This window comes from Cyphomyrmex costatus, unplaced genomic scaffold (assembly GCF_001594065.2).
Source record: "Cyphomyrmex costatus isolate MS0001 unplaced genomic scaffold, Ccosl1.0 scaffold72, whole genome shotgun sequence".
Taxonomy (NCBI): Eukaryota; Metazoa; Arthropoda; class Insecta; order Hymenoptera; family Formicidae; genus Cyphomyrmex; species Cyphomyrmex costatus.
Window position 1 is genome coordinate 2419719 of NW_017280289.1, and position 27550 is coordinate 2447268.

A 27550-nucleotide genomic window follows, 5' to 3' on the forward strand; every position below is an offset into this window, starting at 1 on the left:
TATTATATATTACTAATATTGCGACTGTACTCTGAGCTAAATTAGCAGTGCGCTATTATTTTTAATAATTTCCATTCTAACTCCGTCTCTCTGAAAAGAGCGTCTGGACTACCTCTGTGGTAAATAAATGAGCCTCGTTACACTCGAGTAAACTTGGGTAAATAAATTGAAGAAGGTAGAGGAGAACACTCGGCTAAACTCGGGCATAATACAGAAGGGGTTAAGATGGCTCGTTACTACTAAAACGAACGTAATTTTAAATTAATTCAGGATTTCTTTGTTACTGCAAAGTTTATGCTAGTACATTTTTTCATTTTTACGCGGTACAACATTGACTGAGTACTATAACACTTTACCGTAATATTATTTTCATTTGCAATAATAAAATAAAACATTCTATAAAATACATATAACACTTTATATGTATTAATTAATTAAGCGATATTATACAATAATTAATTCAATTGCAAATTGCTTTAATATTTAGCTTTATAAAAGGTAAATATTAAAGAGAGAAGAGAGAAGAGCACGATAAAAATAATTATTAATTTATTAACTAAAAACTTCTGAATTTTTTTATTTAATATTAACATACTATTTTTGTCGTATAAGTAAATTAATTTAAGCGTTTCTCTCGGAAACTGTGAAGTTACTATAAATCTATTTATAAAACTAAAATTCCAAATTGAGAACCAACAGAATTAAACATATTAAATATTAAAATGCAATAGCATTCGTCGGTTGTATTTTCTCTTGAAACAACAACCTTTTACATTACTTTATAAATATATAAAGCTTGTATCGTTCTTGAAAGCATTGTTAAATAAATTATCAAGCGCCAAGAAACTTCACTGAAGTTCGACGAAGCTCACGTACTATCTCACAGACAGAAACGATCTTAACGAGAGCAATTTAACGTAAATTCCAAAAACTCCATTCAGTGCTCGATTGCAATTAAAGATTAACTATTGTATATAGATCTTACAGTACTCTTTGAAACAAACAGACGACGTTAGATAAAACAGTATCCATAAATAGTGGACAAAAAATAATTATAAATCTTACGTCCTAATATAATAGAAAGATAATAACAAATGTGTTACATCGAAAAGAGATACAATAACTTAGTATGCTATAGTAACTTAAATATTAAAAGTTAAAAAGTTTACTAACAACTTATGCCAGAATAACATATTTAATTATTTCTTTTATACATATAAAATTATTTCAATTACTACGTAAAATGTAAATCAAAGAGATCATCCTAATAGTTTTACTTTTAATGCCTGAAAATAAAAAAGCGTATGTATTTGACCGTCGACAGAGAGAGCACAGGTTAACGTATTCAGCTCAGTGGTCTGTATACCTAAAATACATTATAAAAAAAGAAGTGACTATTCGGAGTTAATTAAATTGAAATGGGAAAAGCATTCAAAATAAACTTCAAATGTATTACAGCAGGATGTCTGCACAACGGAATTCGATATGGCTCGGGGTCGGCGATGATGGGCTCGCGGCGGTGCGAGTACTGCTACTGCATATCCGGCACAAGGAGATGCCTCCGCCCCAAGTGCCTGCTGCCTCTACCGGGGTGCACCCCGCTGTACGCGCCCCATTCCTGCTGTCCGGTCGCCTATAACTGCACCCGTGAGTGTACTTTTATCATGGCGACGTCGCGAGTTACTTAAAGTACCTTACCAATAGCCATCCTTATTTCTTTTCAAGACCACCATCCGTCCACAATGGCGCCGGTATCGGGAAACGGTGAGTTCAAATTGTTGTCATTTACGAGCTAGTCCGCTTAACTGAATTCGAGGTAGCGGATGCCACCATCAGTTGAGAAATTTCCCGGAAACTCGATAGTGCGATCGAAGGCTTCGTGCTGTTACGCAGAGGTGTTTAGTCCTTACTTTTGATGAATTCTAATAAAGCTTCACAGCACAATATGAAGGATATACGTATAAAGAGATTTCATAAAATATTATTTCTTTAGAATAATTAACGCAAAAAGTACACAATAGAAAGTATCTTCCAACTTTCTATTAAAGTAGAGGCTTCATTCTGCGTAAGAGTGGACGAAGCTCTTTTATATAATTTATACAAATTAAACGCTAATAGAGATCGCGTAACATGATAAACGTGATACAATGAACAAACGGAGATTCTTTTACATATATTGGCATCGTGCATGAGCGAGGAACTTATTAAAGTTTGCTCGTGTAAGTAGAAAACTTGAAGAAAATCGGAACTATTAGGGATTATTCCGAAATTTACCGCCGCGCGACTAAAGCTCTCCGCCGAAGCACGCTTTCGAAAGTTGTGATGAAATGTGTAACTTAATAACGAAGAGTTACTGCTGACGTTATATCACCTTGCGACACTTACTCCACAAGGATTCTACCTTCAGATAGCCGACGAGGTTCATTTAATGCTCGGTCTCATCGCCCGGCGCGGCGCGGCGGTTTAAGCTGTAAGTTACAAGAAAATGCCGTAATGATATACTATTTAAAGTAACGTACATAAATATTTTAAAGCAAGTGCACGAAAAAATTGCGAAGCATTTTAAAGATATTTATGTGTCTTCGTAAGCAATCATGATTAGGAAATTTTTTACAACTTAATACTTCGATCTCTTGATATATTTAATTTAGAGCACAGCTGGAATGCACAGTCGAAAAATTTTTGCTTTTTTAACACAAAATACATATGTTAAAAAATAACAATTAATATAAAAATGTAAAAGATTAATACATAAATATAACATTTTAACACAATTTGGAAGCACATTGTGAAAACATATTCCTTCGGTAAAATTAACGTTAACAATATGTTAAATAAACATGCCCATTTTTATTTTTATTTATCTTATCATAGAAAGAACGATTTTGTTGAAATATCTACAATTTAGTGAGATACAGATTTGAAACTAATTTTGTTGCCCATCAAAATAATTACGTGGGAATCTCAAACGTGATGTGCAATGCTGCAAAAAGTTTGACATTCTAGCAACTAGTTTGAGAGTTCTACATAATTATTTTGATGGTACAATAACATTATTTTCGGATCTGTACCTAGTTTGAATATTTCAACAAAACTGTACTTTCCGAATGGAATTTACGTTTCATTTCATATTCATGAATAGTGTTATTTGAACGCTAAAAATGCTAAATATCAATTTCATAAATACATTATGGTTAATACCGAAACATGAAATTAACACTGGCATATATTAAAAATTCAAAAATTTTTGCAATATCAATTTTAACACAAATCTAAAATATTTTTATGATGTGCATTATAATAAAAAATTAAGATTCTAAAATCATTTCTAAATTGTTTTAATAATAAAGTATAATTTCAACAAACCTCGGATTAGAAATTCTCAATCCTTTTTTCTATAATTTTATCAACATTTGTGGTTCAGAGAAAAAACGCTGCACTCTGTAGAGCGGTTGATATTCCAAATATACCCAAAGATGAGCACCGAAAGAATCTCGGAATTTTCTGGTTATGGAGTCTAACAGCTATAGAGGACCATGTAATGTAATAAAGTAGTCAGTATAGGTATCGTCTGACACTTTATTCCGGAGGGAATTGCGAGTCGGTGTTTCGGATACTCGAGGTTGCCGTTCATTTAACGCCCAGTTTCACCGCGGCTGCTTAAATTTAAGCTGGGCTTAAGCCTCAGTCGCTACGACGATGCCCGGCTGTCACTGGCTGCCGGGACATTCGGGGATGGCTTAATTTTAACGGGCACCACCGGAAACCACCCCTCCAGTCAGACGGGCGGGTGTTGCTGCCTTGCCGTCGCGATGACTGACCATGAAGTCGGTAAATAACGATTCGAACCACGGCGGCTCGTTAATTCTCCCGGATGGACAAACATCCTCGAGGTCACTGCTCGCCAGGACGAAGCTATTACGAGCTAACACGACGATGCCATCAAAAGAGCGACGTTATGCTCCTCCAGAGCGTAAAGCTCCACTCAAACAAACTAAAACCTCCGGTAGGAAATGATAGAAATGTGTGATCCGTAATATTTCTATGAAGCGATTTGTAATTGAGACCAAAACCAACGAAAATTTTACGGATTACTACATTTTTATTTGAAATTTGAATGTTGAACTTGACATAATATGCAACTCTGTTGCCATATTTCTTCGCATAGAAAGAACAATTATGCTAAAAGATTCAAAAAATTATATCAAATATATATATAGATCTGAAAATAACTTTTGGTTGGACCACTCTAATAATTTTGTTAGAGAATCAAACTAATTGCTAGAGTTAGATGAATATCAATAATATTTTTCATCGTCATATATTTTTCACTATAATTATGTTAATAATCCAACAAAATTATTTTCACAGATCTATCCAGGAAAATTGTAAATCTTTTAGCGAAATCTTTCTCGTACGTTTTCTTCTTCGCGCTATCGAAGTTTCCGAAATCTGGACGGGAACGTCTGAATATTCGGACCCCGAATATTCGGATATCCGCGCCCGTGAGTTATTTTCTGCGTAAGCGGCGGAAGGAACTGCGCGAAGGCCGAGTTTCCACAATCGCATTCTCACGACTCTCACGGCACATGATTGTCCAGGATGTCGCGTGGGCGAGCGCAGTTATGTCGAGGGCGAGATGGTTCGCGACATCGTGTGGAAGGCCGCATGCGACAATTGTTTCTGCGCGATGGGCGCCATACGGTGCGTTCCGCTTGCGTGCGCCCCACCTCTTCAAGGCTGCAGTCCGATCGTTCGAGAAGGACAATGCTGCCCATCCACCTACAATTGCAGTGAGTTTTACGCAAATTTGCATCGAGACTGTCCCATGTTTTGTTCACGACCCACCCAGCTAGTTCACGCCCGGATTGTGTTTTCCACTGAATTAATCGCGAAATTCCTTGGTTAGGAACATTGCCTTTCGTTTTCAGACTATATTATTAAATATCAAGGAAAAAAACAAAAACAATATTATAGTTAAAAAACAAAAAACAAAAGAAACAAAAACAAAAACTAATATTATAGTTAAAAATTATTTAATTAAAATAAAAATAATTTTTTATCGATACGTGTGCTTCTCTCCCCCCCCCTCTCTCTCTCTTTCTCACTAAATTCTTCAAATACAATTTTCAAACCTGAGTAATTTTTACTATGAGGATTATTTTTTAACTTTCATGAATTTAATTCTTTAACTTCCTCCATTCTCTTTAGATTCTTTATTTTTTAGTTATATTTGTTATTAAAGTGCTTAAATCAAAATGCTTCGCGCATTTCATAATTGATAAGAGAAATTAAATCTTTTTCTTTCATACGTGTATTTTCGAAATATTAGTTTTACGTTGCATAGTAAGAGAGGTCGATTGCCGGTGGCGAGTCGTCGATGCTAAATTGAATCTCGCTCGGTTACTCCATTAAGTCTCGGTGAAAAATATTTTACCGAAAGCGAAAATATTTATTCGATACATGCCAATGTGAAGAAATAACGAATGCCGTCGTCGACAAAACAACGTCTCGTTTTGAGGTTTGGAAATATTTTAATCGGCGTCCCCGAGCTTGCGAAAGAAAAATAAAATATTTTACTCGGCTTTGCGCGCGCGTAAGCAAATTAAACACGTCGATTCTTGGAAGCGAGAAACATCTGTGAATTAAAAGAGGATTTAATTTCCACACGAGAGCGTTTATTCGATATAGTCAATATGGCAGCTCTGTGAAACAACGATAGCCATCGATATTAATATCGCGGCAGATAGAATGCGTGTACCGAACAGGAATCGACCGATGACTTGCAAATATCGACTTAAAATTACATTTATTCCCTGACAAATGTTGCTGATATTTTTGCATTTAGTTAAAAAAGTGATAATATGTCCGATTTTATATTATTTTAATAAATATTTCGTTTTCAGATTACGCGATTCATTCGGTCCTATACTCTTGGTCATAATTAATTAGATCAATATGAAATATCTATTTTCATATACAGTATTTGCTGCGCTAATCCCCTTTAATATTTAATTTCTATATGCTTCATACTTTCATAATGAAGAGAGAATAATCGGAAACGAGGTATGTATTATTATTTAAATTCAACACGAAAAGAGAATTGAATTTAGTAAGCCAGATAGCTGTAGAGCGTATTATACAGATTCGTTGCTAATTAAAATTCATTGTGAGAGTGTAGTTGATGCGCGAGACTGTCAATATAAATCCGACGTCTCTACGATTTTTACTTTTAATTGAAGCTGTTCGTTATAATTAATACAAAGTGGGTTACAGAAAGATAGCAATACTCTTTTTTTCGACAGCTTTCGAAACAGTCTGTCCATCGGAGTGATTGGTTCTTACTTATCCAACCATTTACGTTCAATCGCTCCACGAGCAAGGCTGAATTCCGAAACGTGAATAAGAAAAATGTTGCAATCTTTCTGGTGGCCCACTGTACGTCAGTCGTATACTTTTTTCATTACGGATATTCAATAAGGAAAACACAAACCGGGTCGAATTTGTTCTACAAACAACACTTTTTCGCGAGTTTAATTATCACTTACATACACGCGCAAATAAATATTCTTTCTTGAATGCTGACAAAAAACTAAGAAATTCAACGTTCAGGCGGCAGCATCGAAGTAAAGGCCACTCAAAACTATGCATCCTACGCCTTCGTCAGTAAGGACTACGCCAAGTTCCGCAAGGAGACCAACTTTTTCGTACGTTTTTCTTTTCTTCTTCTTCTTTTACTCTTTAAGTATAGAAGCGTAAATTATTGCATCGCCATTTCAGTAAATTCTATTGCACAGTTCTAATTGCTCTAAATAAGCTTGCTAAATCCTAAAGTTATCAAATAGTAGGAACATGCTCATGGGATAGAAGTTAAGGGGAGGTGATTTATGTAGTCCGCGGAATTTAATCAATGAAATCTACCCGAAACATTGATTATAAACGCGTTAGACATTCGACTTAGTTCAGGAATTTGGAATGAAGCATACCTTATTGGATCACGTAGCACGATACGATCGGACGACGACGTATCTATTATAGATGTGTTGTGTTATTATTAATGGGTAACGTCGTTAGTACAGAATGCCACTTATAGAGAATTCGAATCTCGCGAGATACACGAGATTCTACTCAGACAATGGAAATAACTGTGGCGAATTCGGGAGATTCGTCACTTGGATTCTTAAATGAGCGCATCAATCGTGCATTGCGATATTCTTTGAATTTATAACAAATTTTATAAAAATTGTTTGTAAAATTTATATTTCTTAGACGTATAACAATTTTTCGGCGTTTTAAATTATTAAATTGAAAAATTTTTATTTTTCTATCTTTAAAAAACTGTTCAAAAAGTTTATAGATATTAAAATTATATACATATATATTATTAAACGTTTATTATTATAGATAATTCATTTATTTCAAATAAATTCATTCTTAACTTCTGTATTCTTAAAGTTTTTTGGTTTATAACACGTCTACTCGTAATACTTTATTGCATTACTAATGATTAAATAGTACTTGAATATTGGAAAAAATTAAATTTTCAGTTTAACTCAAGTTTTGCCCGATTAATGCTAGCTAGACGAAATCATTAAATTGACTCGGCTGATCGAATTACGAGTAGACTTTGAAGTGCAAATAGAGTTTTACAAGAAAGAAAGATTTCCTTCTATGAAGAAATTCTAATCGATTTACGGTACGAGAACCTGTCATTAATTGTTCAGCCTGCGATTGATCAATCTACGAATCCGTCCGTCGAAGGACGAGGTCATAGAGTGGTCGAGGAACGGATTAGCACCAGTACGATCGATCTTGAGGAGGACTCATCTGTCGCCACCTACTCAACCGCTTGGCCCTCGACCATGGAGACCGACATCATGGACAATGAAATCTTGATAGGAACAGTAGACTATAAATCGACCTTGGAAGTGACGACTGCCGCAACTTTAACGAATGAGGTGATGATATGTACGATTCAAGTAACGGAAGCCTTTTCTATCTGTAATCTACTTATCAAAATTACAGCTCGTTGAACATTTTCGGATAAGCGATGTATATATAAATACATTAATACATAGATATTTATTCTTTTAAATCGTCTTTTAATCCATGCGGAGTTCACTTAATAAATTGGTAGATACATACACTGCTAATTCAGGTGTAAGAATATATAATTTGATTTATTGATGTCGACATACATATACATAGAGTACAAATATACATATTTATATATATTTTAAAAATAATTTTAGGTAACATGTCGAACAAAACAAACATTAAATCAAATGATTTTTTTTTCTATTACATTACAAATCCAAATGTGTAAAAAGTGACACTTCAATATGTGTATATATAATTAATTTTTTCGTGAAAAATCACACGCTACATACAAATATAGATTTATATACAAAAACTAAATGACAAATATATATTTAAGTTATTTTTTACACTTATAGGTCTGATTGCACCAACGTGATTTCGATTTTAAGCGAAACTTAAACTGTCTCTGTCTCCCTTTCGGCTTTAAAACAAGATAGATAGAATTTTAAGTCTCGCTTAAAATCAAAAAGTGTTGGTGCAACCGGGTCTTAAATTTGCAATGTAGTCTCAATAAAAACATTGTAATTTGTCGGAGTGCAATTTTTTTATCGCATTAATGCTTACTGTTTTCTTTAGTTCACGGAAGCATAAATTTATTCATAAATTAATCCGGCGTTAACAATTATTTATCTTCATTCGCCAGTTATCAAGTAACACTGAATCGACAGTATCATTCGAGTCGACACCGGCGTCCATCAAACACGCTAATTCTGTCACTGATTCCTGCACGATGTGCTCAACGAACACGTTCACGGACTCTACGATCGTGACGACGGAGGATCCATCTAACACGGATGGCTCAACAATCTCGTTGTCGGAATGGACGACGGTGCTTCCCGAATTAACGCTCAATAATGGAAACAATGAAGATACTGGCGGGGATGAAAACAAAAACGCAAGCGAAAATGAGGAGCGGAACGAAGATGAGGCTACGGAAAGAGGAACGACGGTGGAGGAGAAAACGGATATAATTGAGAAAAACAAAGCTACAATGCATCCTTTCGCAGTTTCTACGGATGCCGGGAAAACGGTTATTCCCGACAAGAAATTGTCCGAGAACTTCACTCTCATTAAGGTAATGATAATAATAATAATTACTAGAATTTTCATGCAAAAATAATAGGTATCAATGAGATAGTTTCTTAAAAGTAAAGTAAAAAAACACACACAATCATAGATTTTTCATTCAATTAAATTCGAGTTATTTTAGTAAATGTTTTACATAAATGTTATTTTCATATAAATATTTCTAATGATATACACAGTTAGTTAAAAATTATAATGAAATTATGTTGAATTCTTTTTATTAATTTTTTTTTTCAGTAAAGGTATATTTAGAATTATATGAAAGTAAAGGAACATTCTCGGGATTATGAGGAAAAGTTTCTAGTGAAAAGCATTTTTAGAATTCTTCATCAATTTTTCTGAATTTTTTTAAATTTTATGACTTTTTAAAAAATTCTTATCTTTCAAATTTCTTAGATTTTTTTTTACAACGCTTTTGAGAAATGTTGAGAAAGTTCGTATATTTTCTAGAATTGTTGAATTCTTAAAAGTCTTATTTTATTTCAGAATATATGAATTCTGAAATAAAATAAGACTTTTAAGACTTCTCATTTTATAATTTCTAAAGAAAACTTATAAAATCTGAAAAAATTCAAAATATTTTTTTAGAAATCTTTATAAATTTGAAAAATGACGAATTCTTATAAATTAGAAGTAATATAAGAGATTTTTTCACCAGGCATATGTGTGATAAATAATATATATAAAACATTTTTTCTTAAGGCTAACAAAAAATAATACAAATTTTTACAAATTTACCTTATTTTACGGAATAAATTTAAAGTAAATAATATTTTTAGATTAGTTTTACAATCTTTTGAAATTTTTAGAGTTAAATTTTTTTATTTTTTCAAAAAAATTCAAAAACAAACCTAGATTTATAAATTTATAAAATTTGTTATTTATTTTGCTTTGTATTCGTATATATTTGTTGAATATAAAACATATTTGCTGCAAGACTTACCGTCATAAAAAAGACCAGGCAAGTTTGTTATGATTAAACACGTGTGACATAGAGGACGAAGATCGGTGGCAAGAGACCCGTCACCAGTCCATCGTCGACAATCCTCATGCCAGACGACATTCTCGTGATGAACGTGACAGTCAAGACGAATGTCTCGGTGGGCCATATACAAGGTGTCACGATAAATCCAATTAGGTCCATTCCGCCTGATATTGAGACCATCCTGAACATCACTCATCGAGAAAAAGGCGAGGATTATGACTACGACTACAGTGAACGACTTCTGCTACCGTCGCTGCCGAACGTTAGGTGACTATTATCATATCTCGATTCATCATCGTCTTTTATTCAATTCTGTCAGTTCTATGATTTGACACTAGACAACCCCGCTTGTAGAAAGTATGAGTATACAAATGTTTTTTTTTATGAATAATTGCGATATTTTTAGAATGCATGAAAGCATCGGCAGGTGCAACATTGCGCAGTCGATGTAATCGATATAGCGTGTTTTATTTCTTTTTATTAGCCGATACGATGTGCAATCAATTTTTCACGCTTATAACGGAACCGCTTTTTTGCGAGTTTTGTTGGCCGGGGAATACTACCGTGAATTAAATTGAAATCGTTTGTCGAAAACAACTGATTGATACCGATTTACGTCGGTTACATTTTTAACGGCAGAAAATGCATAGCTTTTTCGTGTTATATCTTTTTCATATAAAATTTATTTAAGATACATTTTTGTGCCACTTATATCATAATTTGAAAAAAATAATAAATAATCTTCTCCGAAAAATTAGTTCTTTTCCTTAAAATGATTTTTATTTCTTTTTGTATGTATATGGTAAAATATTAAAATTTAATCAAAATTATTACCGATTGTTTCGCAGTTATATGTATATCAACTGTAAAAGTAAATTTTGTTGTTGTAGGATAATACCCTTTGTGGCGGCAGACGCATTGGTGAAAGATAAGGATGTTCTCTCGTCTAAGACTGGATACACTCTTGGTTCAGTTGTAGTACCTCCTAAGCTACGACCGACCGATGCTTCCGGCTTTTATGATGTTGCAACCCAGAAGAACCGATTTAGTCCGCCCGTAGAGACCGAAGGTATCTTACGATTCTCTATAAGAAGTCAAATGAATAGCTTATAGACATAAAGTTGTACAAATAAAAGATCCTATAAAGGCTAAATATATATTTAAAAATCTATTTTTTATTTTTTTTTCACTAAATTTTGTGTATCTTTTGGAACGCATTAGTATTTTTAATATAGTTTGTACGTAGTAATTGGATAAAAATCAGATGTTACACATAATTGTTTCGCTACTTTTTAATCATACAATTGATTACCTTTAATAATAATATATTGTCGCTCATAATATCTTTTATGTAAAAATAATAAATAATAGATCTTTGTAGGTGGTTTTATACCTAGAGAGCCGTCATACTTCGATGTTCCTTATCGTTCGACAGACTTAAATCTTGAGATTGGTACTGGAGTCACTGTAGTTCCACAAATTACAAATCTACACCAAAAAAATAATGGTATATTTCTCGATTAATTGTTGCTGTTAAAAGTCTGAAAGATTAATATCCGTTTTCACCAATATAGATTAATTTTGATCTTGGTTCAACTTACCCTTCATCTATTTTTTTTAAACTAGAAAATTCTACTAAAATTTTTTTAGAACTAGAAAATTCTACATAATTCTTAGAAAAAGATAAAGTGTTAATTGGACTAAGATTAAAATTAAACTATCATTGATGGAAACGGATATGTAAATAACAAATTACAATATATCGTTAATTGGCCTGTTTTGTCGAACTAGATTTATCGAATAAGTGCCATTTTGAAGATATGGAATACCGCCATGGTGAAATTTTGCCACGTGCCGCTCTTTGCATAATTTGCATGTGTTATTACGGAGAAATCGTCTGTTCTTCGGAGAAATGTCCGCCATTGAAAATTGGTTGTCACAGAATCAATTCTGAGGGGAAGTGTTGCGGAAAAATCGTTTGTGGTATATCATGCGATCGCATAAACAAATATACAATCGACTCTCTAAATTCATTGGAGTGAAGTCTCGCTTTAAAGAGTGAAAGTCGAGCCAGTGGCACAATTTTCAATCTTTAAGAGTGAGATTTTACTCTCCAGAGTGATAATTCACTTTTAAAAGTTTTAGAGAGTACCAAAAATGTAGGCTCGTACGCATATTTTTATTTTTATAATGTTACAGTCGAGGCCGACGAATCACCAACAGTGGTGCTTGATCGCGCCGACGCCACGGCACCTTCCCAACGACAGCCAACAGTGTCTCCAGATCCGTTTCGCGACGTCATCAAGACTGAACCAGCCCCCGACTTACCATCTCTGATTGAAGACATGATTCCATATCTGGTTGAACGCGGCATCACGACGCCCAAATCGACTACGTCCATGACAGCGTCGAAGACTTTAGCTCAAGGCTTGGTGGGCAATCAATTACAACACCCTTCAAACTTTGACTTCATGGAGGTACCGCTTATACAACCGCCCTTCGATTACGGGAAGGAAACCGTCGACTCCTCTTTCTTGGCGAAGATGAAGTACGGAATGAACCATGAAACATCTTCGACAGGTACTGTTTCGTTAACGTACGATTCCAAGAATCAGGTCCTAGATCACAGACCCTCCGAAAATCCCGAGACAGACATTTTCGATTACGACAGAACAACGTTGACCAAGTTAAATAGCACGACTGACAGTTCGAAGTACGATTTTCATCGGAGCAATACTACGGGGCAGAAGTTCACGATAGGAAACGTATCCGAGACGAAGAATCTCGATAGAAACTTCACCGGCGAAGAGGACAATCGTAATACGAGATATGACAATCGTACCGAGTCGGATAATTTCCCAAGTGAAGATGGAAAGACCACCGAGAACGTCGAGGACGTCACCATCTTTTCTTTGGATAATGTTCTTAAACTGCTATTTTCCTCAAATACAAGTTCGAGCAACAAGCTGACCGAAACCACGAAGACGCTGAATGTTTCCTCCGTCAGCGGTGTACGAGAGGATCAGAAGACTCTCGTCGTTTCATCGACGAGTGCGGAAGGGTTAACCGAGGAAACAGAAACTGTCGAGACGTCCTCGAAGGTCCTCGACAACGAGATACCAATGTCCGTGGGCAGTTTGCTGAAGCTGGCGGGTTGCAATATATATGGTCGAATGTATCGCGTCGGCAGAATTATAACGGAGCTCTCGAGTCCCTGTGAGGAATGCAAGTGCACGGAAATTGGTGTCCGGTGCGAACAGTTGGAATGTTAATTTGATTTATCGTCAAAAGTAAACGTTTCGCGAACGCTCGAATGCGATTAAATGAAACTGTTCAATCGAGAAAATTAAAAGTGCATATACGTTGTGCAAAATATTTTCAAGACGAGATAAAAGAAAGTTGTCTACAATTCGATGATAATACAAATTTTTTAATTTACTTTTCGTTCAATTTTTTAAAGTATATAAAATTTACAGGAATAAAAACTCTAAAATGTTTTCAGGATGTTGGAATTATATGCGAGAAAGAAAATGGAGCATCTGTATATTTACATTAAAATATGAGAACGATATTCAGATTTAAATATCTTCGTAATGGAACTTTAAAAGATTTTAAAGTTAAAAAATTTTTAAGTCGAAGATTTTTTATCGTCGTAAATTTTGTCGAATCCAACGTTATTATGTAAAATAGAAATATAATCTCATGCATTTATCTTTATATCTTCAAATAGAAATTGACAGAAAATTCATAGAAAACCAATTTGCAAAAATTTCTCATTGTCTATTCTCTTTCTTTTTCTCTCTCATCTTCTAATAATTTTGTATGTTTAGTTTTCTTACGATAACATAAAATTGGATATTTCATTATCAATATAGTTAGTTGCTGTCTAAAACTACGAATTTCTGAAACTACCAAGTCGACCCGTTGTTGTACCGTCAAGATATCTTGGTAGAGCGATGAATCTTCGGCCAGAACTTTGGACAACTTAGACCACGTAATTATCCAGGCAGAACCGATAGACTCAGTCTCGATGACCCTCGATAACGAGACACCGACGTTCGTGGTCAGATTACTCTAACTGGATGTAATACCCGTGCCGAGTTGTATCGCGTTGGTCGCATCATTATGGAGTGTCTCTAAGTTTTCGTTTTAAATGTGATTGCATCACAAGAGGATTTATGTAAACTGACAAAACTTAAGCGCCGGATTCTTAATTGTTTGGATGTCTCATACATTAATTTTCTTGTGAATGTCTCTTAGTTTCTTGTACACGACAAGAGATCTGAAGAATGACAAATTAATATCTATGGTTCCAGAAAAAATTGCTCAAAAGTGTTTAATAGTTTTAGGTTCTTCTGATGTTGTTTTCGGAAGTGGTAAAATAAAGAGAGATTACTTGTACTTGGTTGGACTTAGTCATTGTAACAACAGCTTTCATTTAACAATTGTAATATGTTACTTTTTGCATTTTTTTTACTTATTCCCAGGTTTTACTATAAACAATTATAGTAGCAGCGGAGTTCATTCGGTATAAAAACTATTTGACGGTTTACTCGTCAAATATAGGAATTGAAAGAAGTTCTATCCGCTGCACACTGGATTTCGTGCGGATACTGTGTACACAATTGCTTTATTTGAATTTCGGATATTGCTGATGATGGTTTGAATTTGAGCCGAAATATCCGAACGTTTCGTTAAATAAAATTAGAAGAATATTAATACAATTTACTTTATTAAATTATAACGCGCGAATTACCGCGCAAATTTATACTCTCACTACGTATGGAAGGGAACATGTTTTCTCTAATATTAGAAGCGAATTTTTATCAATTGAAGATTAATGGCAGTTTGACAATTCTTTCCACTTTTTCTGCGAATATCCGCGCACGTAATTGATCTTTCTTCCGATTGGAAGTATCGCCCGTATACTCGGTCTTATAGTTCGCGATTGTCGTCTCCTGTCTTATCCCAGGATTTCCAGATTCCTCCTTCTAATTTCTTTCATGTCTGTCGTTTTCTCTTTCTGTATCGTCGAGCATTATTTCCACGATGTCGCGTGGTGGTCATAAACGCGGGCCTTAGGAGAATCCACGTCCACGACGGGATCGATCAGGATGTAATTGTGAGGAATAGTCCTTCCGTGCTTTGAAGGATAAGTGGATGAAGACGGAAGTTAGTGCGGTATTCGCTCACCATACGACCGCTTTCCCTCTTTAATGAGAATTATCCATCTATAATGTACCGGCGGAGTAGGGAGATGAGGCCGTTTTGATTTATCTTTGTAATTTATCTCTCCAAATGCAAAGATACCAGAGTAAAACGACGACGGTAAAGAAAGAAGGGGAAGAAAAAGAAGAAAAATAATCATTCGACAAAGACGTTGTTGCAAAATTTAAATTATCCTACTAAATTACATATCTTTTGTAAATGAATTAGATTTGTGGCGTATATAATAGCCAGCTGTTATATATATTATATAATTTGTGAACATTTATAAAAAATTAAAATGTTGAAAGGGAAATAATCTGCATAAGCCGAATCTCCTAAAATGTTAAATAATATTTCATTTTTTTCTGATACAAATCAAATATTAAATTTTGATTAGAAAAATTATTTGACATTAGAAGAACTGACTTACGGAGATTTTCTTCACAATTTTGCCTATCTTTTATAAATGTTATATCATAATATGAATTATAATAGATATACTTTATGTTAACTTTTAAGTTATAATAACGATCTCAATATAGTATTCACTGATTAAAATTGGTATCTAATAAATCAGACGGGATCCAAGATCAGACAGCAACAAACGTTGTTATCAATGATGCTGAAATAATTTTATGGATCATGATGCGTTAATTAATATTATTCATTATGTTTCAGCATTATTTGTTGAATTACCGCCGTTGTTGTCATATATAAATATAATAAGTATACATTAAGTATATTTTACATAAGTATATTTTTGCATCTATATTAATTTTGCTGTAACCGATATACTATATCTAAAGTTATAAGAATGCTTTGTTGTGATTCATAAAACGTTGTATTATTAAACTTTTGAGTATTTTCATTTTTATACGTTATATTTTTTAAGTATTTACCGCTTTTACTCTTATATATTTAATTTTTACAAAGCTACTTTAATACCTCTCTTTAATACTTTTAAACCTCTCGCGCTTTTAATTATATCTATTCAATAAAACACAATTCTTTTAGTTTTTTTAATAAAGGCATTATTTATATTAATATTGAAAAAATTTCACAAAAATTATTTTAATATGTAATGTACAAAATTTAACCAATGATCGTGTTATTAAAATAATTTAATCAATACACATCTCCTGGAAATTGTTTGGGAAAATGAAATCCGATAAAAGAGATAGCTCGTTCAATCAAAATTAATGCGAAGAGTTAATTGCAAACCTAATTAACTCTAATCTTCAAAATGTCATATCCTCGATATTCTACGGAATAATAATAACAGATATTGAATGAGAACAGTTAATAAATGCGAATATAGCGAGAAGGATAGTTCGATGGGGAATTTGAGATAGCGGGTTGCAACAGTTTGTAAAACGTCATACGAGAGACCTGCTTGAATTTTATTGCAGGCAATCGATTGTTTCGATATAGTATTCATGTATAATGAAGATAACGAGGTCTCTCGTTATACATTCGCGACAAAATCACAATACGTGTGTATGTGTGTGTAATATATTTATATATTTAGATGATAATTTATATTTACAAGGTAGTAATGTGTAATCATGTCGACGATAACACTAACATAATCACAGCCAGTTCGTCTCATGTAACATTGATAAACAAGTAGGTATACGAGTATACGATTAACTGTCCGGGAGAACACATTACTTTTCTCGCATATGACATTACGCTCTATATTGTTACATGCTTGTGTGTATATATTATGCGCGATTATAATTTATTTCGGCATTAATATCTTTTGACCGCGCATCACTGCAATTGTTTTAACCCTTTGAAGACCCCTTGAAGACCCCTTGAGAACGAAAGCTTTCTAGAAAAAGAAATTTAAAAAAGATTTTATTTTTTCTATAATACAAGGGGATTTTTTTTTATTTTTGGGATTGTTGAATCACAATTCTAACTCCAAGATTCTAAAATTCAAATTTCAAAAATAATCTAGTTATCGTGGAACTCGGTTTATCCTAATATCGCACTAAATTTAAGTATGGCCAAAAATATCGAATTCTTTAATAATCTTTAATGAATGTCTATTCTAATGTCTTAGGGCTCATAATCAAAAATTAAAAAATAATCAAAGCTAAACTTTATAGATAGAAGTCAGTTTGAAAATCGGTACACCTGTTAACATTGATGAATTTCAAATAAAGCAAAACTGAAATTTTATCACTTTATAATTAAAAATTACTTAAAATTGAGTTTTATAACAATTAAATTGTTTTTTAAATTAAAAACAATGTATAAATAAGTGGCTCTTAAGATAAAAATAAATATTAACAAAAAGATAAATTACAAATACAAACAGTAATACATATAAAAAAATTGAAAATTAAAATAATAAAAGTTCGTCCGGACGTTTCGACTCAGTTCGAGTCATCTTCAGATCTTTTGAATTGATACTTTGGCTCGTTGCCCTTTTTATTAATATTTATTTTTTAAATTTTTGTCATATTATATTCATCATTTTGAATTTTTTATTTTTTACCTCTGTATATTTTAATAAAACGTTATCTAAAAAATTACTCCATATAAGAACAAATTTCTTAAAAATCGGCCGAGTAATTTATAAAATAAAAAGAGATGATCCTTAATAGAGCACATGAGGTCCCAAAGGGTTAATGGCTTCTCAGAACATTAACAAACTTTAAAAGCAACTAGAAAGAGATCTATTCAAATTAAATAGAAGCCGTCGATTAGATTGCTTCACGGAAAAAACGCTACAACCATAATTTTCGTTCATCAATACATTTGATTGTGATAACCCTAAGGACATATCTACAAGCCATAGCCACAAGAACATATCTTAATAGCCATAGCTCTAAAGACGCACTGTGTCTTAATAGCCATAGCCTTAAGATGTGCTAATCTTATGATTACCACAAAATATATATATCTTATAATCAAAAAATGTATTGATGAGCGACTTTTGACCGTGGTAATCATAGCCGTTTTTTTCCGTGTTAAATACCAATTTCGTGAAGCGAGTCAATCGTTATCCAAAGCGCCTTATCTCCATCTAATTGTTTATCAGAGAATTTTGACGAGCATAAATTTAACCGAGCCGTTAATTCAAGCAGTAATAACGATAATTGTTACCGTTCAATGGATAGCGTCGATTGTTGGCTAAGATAAATTGAAGCGGAGAGAAATAACACGGTCGAAAATTGATGAACGCCTCCAAATCTGTACGCACACGAACTCTCTTAACAAACACTGCACATCGTGATTAAAGATGCTACACTACGCTATAAATATTTCGCAAGTCTTACAGCTTTGTAAATATATAGAAATGCGATTATCTTTGCGTTATGATTATGCTATAAAAGATCTCTTTCTTTTTTCGCACACTTATCGGAAAACATGGCAGGACTCAGACTTAACGCGAAGGAATTCAATTTAGTCTCCTAATTCCGTTATCTTCTCTCGTTCTACAATTAGTTGATAACGTCAAAAGATAATTCGGGATTACAATGTTACTTCTACAACAGCGAATTAGTTTGTACGAAGAGTTTATAGTTTCGCAGCTCGAGATCAGTTGCACGTCGTTAAAAATTTGCTTTATTAACGATTAATACATTTAATTTGCCATTAATAAAATTTTTGTTATATCATAACACGTTTATGTAAGTAATATGATCGCTTTATTTTATACATCTGCTTATACATCTCGTACACGCTAAATATGAATAATAGAAAGAATGAAGATATCCCATTGTCTCCTCAACATTGCGACGTATTAGCTTTAACTCGAGATCGCGGTTTTTACGCGAATCATAACAATAGCGCTTCTTGTATTTATTTAAATAAATTACTTTTCACAATCTCTACAATAATCGTTTGCCATTGCAGGATAAACTTACATGCACTGTCAATGTATATTCGCTTCAGCCTCATACATTGTTATAGGAGAAAATTTTCTCATTTTTATTATACACACACACATTTCACACTTTCATAGTTTATCTTGTTCGCTTATATACCGAGACTGATATAACGGGAAATCATTGAGAATCGTGTTACTAAATATACGACCCAATCCTATCGGCAGGGTTGTAATCGGCAGTTTTAAACGTCTTACCTGTCCGTAGAAAAAGTCATGACGTTCACCAATATTCGTATAATATCAAATTTATCGAAGTATCAGACGAAGAGTCACCTTCCTTCTATGATTTTATACTGCATACTCTGTGCAATGAGTTCTCGAGATCCTAGAGGATTCTAATGGCAGCAAGTGGCAAGTTCAGTGAGCCATCGGTGTTTGGCGTTTCTTCCTACTAATTCACTGAGCGTAAAGCTCACTCGAGTTCCTTCACAAGTGGCTCAGTGTGCTGATCACATAATTTTCCTCTGCAGTGAAACGTGAAATTCTTTTGCACAATTGCCTAAAGTTTTGATCGTATATCGTTTCGGTGCAATGCTTTTTGTCTAATAAACGACTGGATTGCACGAGTTTCACGTGAGATCTGAGGGATGAGAAGTGGGGAGAAAAGTCCATTGGCAGTTACGCGATCGATCGCACGGATCCCGCGAGTTTGCATGGGCCTACTCGAACACGCTCTCGGCGGCCTCCCGGATCTTCACAATCAGGAAGGACTGTCTGCAGAGCTTGACGAGCATCTCGATCCTTTGTCAGGATGGCTTCCTGAGCTGTGGTAGGGCGATCAAGTAGACATTACCGAGAATGGCACCAACGATCAGCAGCATCACGCTCACGGCCGACAGCAGCCGCACGTATCGCACAAATCTACGGCCCCGGGCGTCTTTCTTGCTCTGATTAGGGAACACGGCTAGACCCAGAAGTGGACCCGCTAGCGCGCCCGCGACATGTGCCGCCCAACCGACCCGGCCGCATCCAAGCAACGCAGGAATGGGCAGCGATGCGATATCCGCACCGGCCAGCAGCAAAACGGCTCCGAGTCGCCAGCCGGCGTAGCGCAGTTCGCCGTGACACTGCAACGAACGAGAAACAAAACGATGCACAGAGATATTATCGCAATCGTTTTTTTCCTCCACGAAGAATCAAGATGGAAATAAATATAAGGATGTGAGTTGATGAAGTTATAAGTCTAATCGTGTCGTCGATGATGATCAAAAAATTAATCACAAATTTAAGGAGTTAAAAAAATAATAAGAACTAAATGAAGTCAAATATTGAGAACTACACGATTCGGCCAATCGACAACGATTGCACAATATTAGAATATTAATGTTCTTGATACCGCAAAGTCAGATATTGTTCATAATCGGTATGTATCCTTTGTGGAGGCCTTCTGTATCTATTTAAAGATTAAGGCTATTATTTTGTCTCTTAATATTCAACATCTCCGAAATTAATCTTTTGCCATAGCAATGATATAGAATTATATAAACACTGCATACTCTGTTAAATCCATATTTTTAGAAGTATATATATAAACTGTAAATTTAAATTATTCCTGAAGTTTATTGAATCAATACAAAATCGAGCTAAACCTAATATACTTTTCAAGTAGTTAACGTGATTTTTAAAAAAATAATACGATAAATAGATACGTGTTTGTTTCTCGAGGAGTTTTTATTACTGGCACTTCCCATAAAAAAAGACTCACTAAATAAGATTCTTTCGCACGAGTATTTCAAGCAGAAACATTCCCGCGCGACTCGACAACGCATTTTAGTATAGCATCTTTTGTAGTCTTTCTTTCTTTCTTTTCTTTGGTCCTTTTTGATGCTGACATGCAACATTGCGCGGACTTTCATGGAGTAAGGGATCGGTTAAAGGGTCAGTTTACGTCGTATAAGCTCCATTTCTTAGAAATTGAGAAACTTCCTCTCACTTACCAGGTAGAGATGAGCAAGATGGCTCGTGAGCAGCGCGTAAATACCTGCCGAAGCGCCAACCAGATAAAGACTTGGTTGCAGAAGCGACGCTCCTAGAGCACCACAGACTCCGCCGCCCAGATAGATAGTTGCCACCCCTATTCGTCCTTGCTCCACCTGCAATTATAAGTTTTCTTCGTTTCCATCTGCAATTCCGTACGTGCAGAATTACGATCTTTGTAATCTGTTCCTAATAAATAAAACTTGTTATATCGGATGATGAATGGCAATCCTAATACTATTGTTAGAATAAATTAAGAGATCTTATTTGAAAATTTTATTTAGACACAGCAATATATTATGCAAAAAGAAATAATAAGTAAAAAATAATAAACATTGGTACAATAAATAATATCTCATATAATGTCTTTTAAAAAATATGAACGAAGTAACTCTTAGTATTGAAGAATAGCAAGAAAATGTATAATAAGGAATATTAGGAATCAACGCGATAGTTAGTGCAAATCTTTCTTTATTATAACAAATTTAATTTACATCGTTCACATATAAAGTTGATTTCACATATTCAATTGTGTGCAAATATGCAGTAATTCGATTTTCAAATATTATATTTCTTATTTTACTTTTTCATAAATTTTTCAAAAAATTTTATGTCTATATATAAAAGAACGATCTCTCTCTCTCTCTCTCTCTCTCTCTCTCTCTCTCTCTCTCTTGCGTCATGCTTCCTCTCAATATTCTGTGGATACATTGTGTTACGGCATGACAAAGAGGGTTTTAATTCAACGATATAGGATTGTTATCTGGAGTAATCGTATAGTATAGGCAAAGAGGATCCTTCTGTCGAAGAAGGGGCTCATTCTCTTAAACATGGTACCTCGATGCGCCAACTGAACGATGTCTCCGCAATTTACTTGATTGGCTCACCTCGAGTGGAGTAGCCAGGACCAGCTGAATGACCACGTTGAGTGCGAGGTGAAGTGCGTTCGAGTGCAGCAGCATGTAGGAAGCGAACCTCCAGCCCTGCACCCTCTGACGTGGATCGTAGACCAGCCATCTCCGTAACGTCGCTTCGTCTCCCAGGCAGTGGACGGTTATCTGTTACGAGAGAAAGCACGTTTAATGTGCTTGCCTTTGCCGCGGAATATTATTCAGAGAAGAGCATGACATATACATCCAGGAATGAAGATAATTACACGTCGCTGTTAGAAATAAAGTAAATTACAGTTAACAATGTTTTTATCAAATATGTACGTACATAATACTGAATTGTTGAAAATACGTATACATTAAGCTATATTTTATATTATTTTACTATTATACACTGTCAATCAAAAGTTCCAGTGCGCTTTATTTTTACGCTAACAATTCCATTTTTCATGTAAAATATGAAAATATGATATAATGTATTCTCTTATTTACGATCACGAAAGTATTCAACAAAGTCGCGAATTGTCAAAAAATAATTACAAACAGAAATTATAAGTAACTTTCTCAAATAAACAAATACATGGGTTAGACATGGGTTCATGGATTTAAAAAATATAAATTTTTAATTTTGCGCGCGCGCGCTAGACACTGATAAACCATTAAAGCATTGTGCACAATTTTTAGTTCGCGTCGTGGAACTTTCCAAATTTCGTAACAAATTTTGAAGTTTGGCGCATCTTCACTTATGTTTACGTAACTTCACGAAATATTAGTAATACTGTTTTTTGAAATACCGATATAAAAAGTAAAGATTTCAAGCTTGCAAATGGTTTTTTAAACATCTCGATACGATGATTCTTGACGAAATTATTTTATCTTGCAGTTTGCCTGCAGTTTTTTTAACAAAATTAGACTCATTTAATATCAGGAAAAAGGGTCATTTTTACTTCAATGTTGAATAAACTCCTGTGAAAAAAAAATCACGGAGCTCAACAAAAAAAAAACTAAAGGTAAAGGTTTATGCTTTCGAATGCTGTAAACCGAATTTTTATATGATTTTTAATTCACGCCATGGAACTTCTCAAAGTTAGTAAAAATTTTTGAGATTTCACGCACTTTCATTTGTGTCCGCATAACTTCGTAAAGAATTAGTCAAATCAAAATATCAATTATCATTTTCGAAAGTAGAGATTTCAAGCTTTAGAATGCTTTTTTATAAATTTTTTTACGATCATTTTTTACGAAGTTACACTCTTTTGAAATTTTCTTATTTTTAGGGGGCAGGATAAGTGATGCTTTAATTATGCTGTTGAGTGTAATGATGTACAACATTTATTTATATTTGTATTGATATTGCAGTATATTAAATTATGTTAATGTGATAATTCTTATACAATAATAATTTTTTTAAATTGTTTATTTGTGTTTTATTAATGATATCTGTATTAAGATTCATATTAGCAATATATAAGAAAATCTTGAAATTTAATCGTCTCGACAAAATGTCTTCTACAAAAGATAATTTCCTACATTCCTTAGAGAAGAGAGAAGTGGTTTAGTGGATCCAGGATTTCCTATTTATCTTAGAAGCTAAATAAAGACACACGAGCACATGAATAAAGTGCTACTCCAAATCCTACTGCTACGCCAACTATTTCCGTAACGACACTTAGCTTTCTTAGAAGCGATTTGTTGAAATAGAAAAGTGTTTTCCGTTTTTACTTCTAAATATTATACAGTAATGTTGAAAAAATTCTTATTTTTCCAGATTGGATAAAGTGACATAAAAAGCCTAAGATACTTAATAAACCGTATGGTGTTCTTCGCTTAAACATATATCTAATGTGTTTCTATATAACAGTATAATTATAGAAAAATTTTTATTTTTAATAAAGAAAAACTATATCTAAAAAAAAAATGAGTATCACTATCCTCGCCCTGATGAAATGAACGGCAAGATGCACGAAACGTTGGCATTAGCAACGGATAAAAACACGGCAATAACCTGCAAAACTTCTGATATCTTTGAAGATAATACCTGTGTGAAAGCTTTAAAAACATTATATCTAAAAAATGTGTATCTGTATTCGTAATATATAACAGAAGTACATTATGTGTGAGAAAATTGGTCAGGTACATGTGTTTAAATTTTGCAAAATTTGAGATACAAATAAACGTTATTTAATTTTTAATGCTTATAAAATTAATCCAAATATTTTACAATAAAATTTATGTGCAAAATTCATTTATTTGTCAAGTTTAATGAATGTGTCTAAAAGACAGGTTGAACGTATAATTCATGATAGCGTGCTACATTATAATCCGTGATAAACTCTACAATAACGAATATCCCAATATCGCATAACGCCTTGCAATTGAGTACCAAATAACGATCAATCACATTATCGATCACAATGATTTACGAAGATCCAGAGAGCCTATTAAAGCAGTCTCCATATGCACACAGTAGCGATATCGGACAATTCGTTCAATATTAATCGCACAGTCAGCAAAATATTTATGTCACGAGCGTAGTCTGCGAGCAATTTATCAGCGCGTTTAATAACTTGCTCATCCGATTACGCGCGGAATTTATCGTAACCGTAATAAAGAGCGGGGTGTACGCGATGCATTCAGTGCCGAGTCTCTAAAAATAATACCTTAATAACGATTGTTGTTTACTTTTTTCGTGCACCATAATGGAGTGCACGCGTGCGGACATTCTCGCCGATAAATTACACGTGTCAGCAGGTGCGCCACTCTTTCGGAAGAGCTTGATACTTCCTCGGCTATCTATTCTGACATCTCAGTTTTTACAAGCCCATTTAGATTCCGGGCCTTCGTCCGTGCTTTAACGTGTTTTTACGTTTTCCATCTTGAACAGGATCTTCCGAACATTAAAATCCAGTGATCATTTAATTCGCCGATGTGTCCGTCGCAGGACTGAATGAGACTGATTTTGTCGTTTAATATCGCAAAAATGAAATTCAAGCTGTACGAAATTATGTTAATTTTTAAATCTATATGTTATTACGATATTCTATTTGCGATTAATAAATAAGTATAAATCTGAAAATTAATACACTGTCACTTAAGTACATATCTATATTCATGACATATTTTATTTTTCAGCAAATACAGTTGTTATCTATTTTTTAAATAATCACTTTTAATATTATTTCAACATAAGATCTTCATAACGCATATTCTAACAATTAATATAGGGCATGTAAGAGTTAAATTCATGTTTCGCAAATTACAGAAATAAAAATAAATAATATATTATAGAAATTATTATATTACATTACATTACATAATGATAGTTTCGTATGACATGTTTCGGCTTCAATATCGAGCCATTTTCAAATATTCCAGAAAAACTGTGATGATAGAAATCGTTGTAACGTGGTGATGGGTGTTATATAGAATCATTATTCATGATGGGGCAGATGTGTACTTAATCAAGCTCGACCAGATGAGTGTTAAGCAAAGTAACGGAAATTGCTCGCGAACAGTTGGAAATGTTGTTGTTGAGAATCTCACAATATTCTAGTGGAAATGAAAAATTTTTATAGTGGATAAGCAAGAATTGTCACTCTGATTTCAACTCACCCGGTTAGCCGCGATGATATGAAATCTTATTTTGAAGATAAAATATTCGTCAGTATTCCAAACTCAGTCATGATAATCGTGTACAGTATTGTAGTCACAAAGTAAAATAACTGCGGCTTTCAATATATAGAGTTCATGATTACTGAAAGTTCATGATTTTAAACAAGTAAACATTAATAACTATTTATTTTTACAATGGATCATTGTATTATTAAAAAAAGTCAGTTACATTTTATTTCACCTCACAATAGATGATAAAAGAGAATCATTTAAAAGAAAACGGTCATGTCAGTCAATCACTGATTGTCAATCACCACGACAGACTGACTATCGTCCAATACTGTGTTCTAATTCTAAATTCTAAGTAAATGTTTGCAGCAATCCATATAATTGGAGTGTACGTACATATGTGGATGTATACGCGCACTCGGAACTCCGGTCGGAGTTCGTAATTATAGAGGCGTCCGCATCCTACAACGTAGGAATTTCATTTTCCTAAGGTGCGAGAAAAGAAGAACGTAATATCGTGTAATATTCGTGCAATGCGATGCAATATCGATATTCATGGTATGTTGAAATAACACTCGACAAAATTTGTCTAGTACGTAGTGCCTGCGATTTTACACTCACTGATATAAACAAAATCTGAATGAAACATGACTCTGTCATATTTATAGAATAAAAAAATTAAGTCAAGACTTTATACTTGTAGACACATATAAAATTTTATTTTATAATATTTAAATTTAGGAATACTCTTTTCTCACGAAAGAAAAAAAGTTCGGTTTAAAGAAGTCTTTAAAAATATTTTTTTAATTTATATGAATCGAGAATATTAAAACAAAAGTTTTTCTTGTTTCTTTCTTTTTCTATAAACTGTTTTATTTTGAAGTTAAAACATGTTTATTATTTTGAAGTTAAAAATGAGTTTTTACACAAAAATTCAATATTGTGAGAAATTATCGCGTAATTTGTTAAAAAAAAAACTTTTTTAATTCAGAGAGCCTATTTTAAAACACTTTCGTTAATTTTTGTTCAATAATGTTTCATCAAGTTATAACGCTTCACAAAATAAAATTAAAATATTTAAAAAATGCCAATTTTCAATTTTATGCACTTTAAAATCAAAATAACAGTAATCAAATTAAAAAACAAATTTACAATTCATCTCTATTCGTCTTCAAAATGCATTTTTGAAAACTTTTCTACGATTAATACGAATACGAAGCCTATAACAGTCTAGCTGGATCTTAGTTGCTTATATGGTATATATGTATGCCATAATTTCACGTGAATTTATATATCGATGTATGTAGTCTTTCTAAACTGCACGCCGAATAATTGTTGGTCTTGAAACGCAACTCTAATAAACTACCGTGATACTATCACGAATTAAATTGATCTACGATTCTTTTCAAGATATTTAATTTTTCGTAAGATAATCGTGTTCTCAAATTTATGAGCAGTATATATAAATTTTTATTTTAATAAAATATATAGAAATCAAATGTATGTAAAGAATTTCATATTTATTGTGACTAACTATGGTATACATCATCGAAAATTAAACAAATTTCAAATAATACAAGATCTTTAAAAAAAAATTTAAGAATTAATTAATTTGTCTTTCTTATATTATTAAATTTAAATTTGCAATATTAGAGAGAGCATAATCGATAATTTACTGAAAAATCAGAAACTGGATTTACTGTTCGACGTGTACAATCTGAAATGATCGCCATATCAAACAGAAGACGGTACGTAAATCACAGAGGTTCGTTTTACGAG

The 27550-nt window shown here is 33.5% G+C and overlaps 2 protein-coding genes across 2 annotated transcripts in view; one reads left to right on the forward strand and one right to left on the reverse strand.

Annotated features, from left to right (window-relative positions):
• Nucleotides 1-13495, forward strand: part of LOC108780571 (uncharacterized) — a 40341-nt gene extending 26846 nt beyond the window's left edge. The window contains exons 4-14 of the mRNA XM_018548327.1: nt 1459-1647; nt 1726-1764; nt 4602-4793; nt 6613-6707; nt 7725-7958; nt 8744-9175; nt 10182-10438; nt 11062-11240; nt 11553-11678; nt 11963-12154; nt 12371-13495. Of these exons, the coding sequence (XP_018403829.1) occupies nt 1459-1647; nt 1726-1764; nt 4602-4793; nt 6613-6707; nt 7725-7958; nt 8744-9175; nt 10182-10438; nt 11062-11240; nt 11553-11678; nt 11963-12154; nt 12371-13443 (3008 nt within the window). The 3' untranslated portion in view covers nt 13444-13495. The remainder of the gene's footprint in view (nt 1-1458; nt 1648-1725; nt 1765-4601; nt 4794-6612; nt 6708-7724; nt 7959-8743; nt 9176-10181; nt 10439-11061; nt 11241-11552; nt 11679-11962; nt 12155-12370) is intronic.
• A 5333-nt stretch (nt 13496-18828) lies between these two features.
• Nucleotides 18829-27550, reverse strand: part of rho-6 (serine protease rhomboid 6) — a 130036-nt gene continuing 121314 nt past the window's right edge. Inside the window, exons 3-5 of the mRNA XM_018548384.1 lie at nt 22148-22318; nt 21221-21376; nt 18829-20350 (exon numbers count right to left, since the gene is read on the reverse strand). Of these exons, the coding sequence (XP_018403886.1) occupies nt 20030-20350; nt 21221-21376; nt 22148-22318 (648 nt within the window). The 3' untranslated portion in view covers nt 18829-20029. The remainder of the gene's footprint in view (nt 20351-21220; nt 21377-22147; nt 22319-27550) is intronic.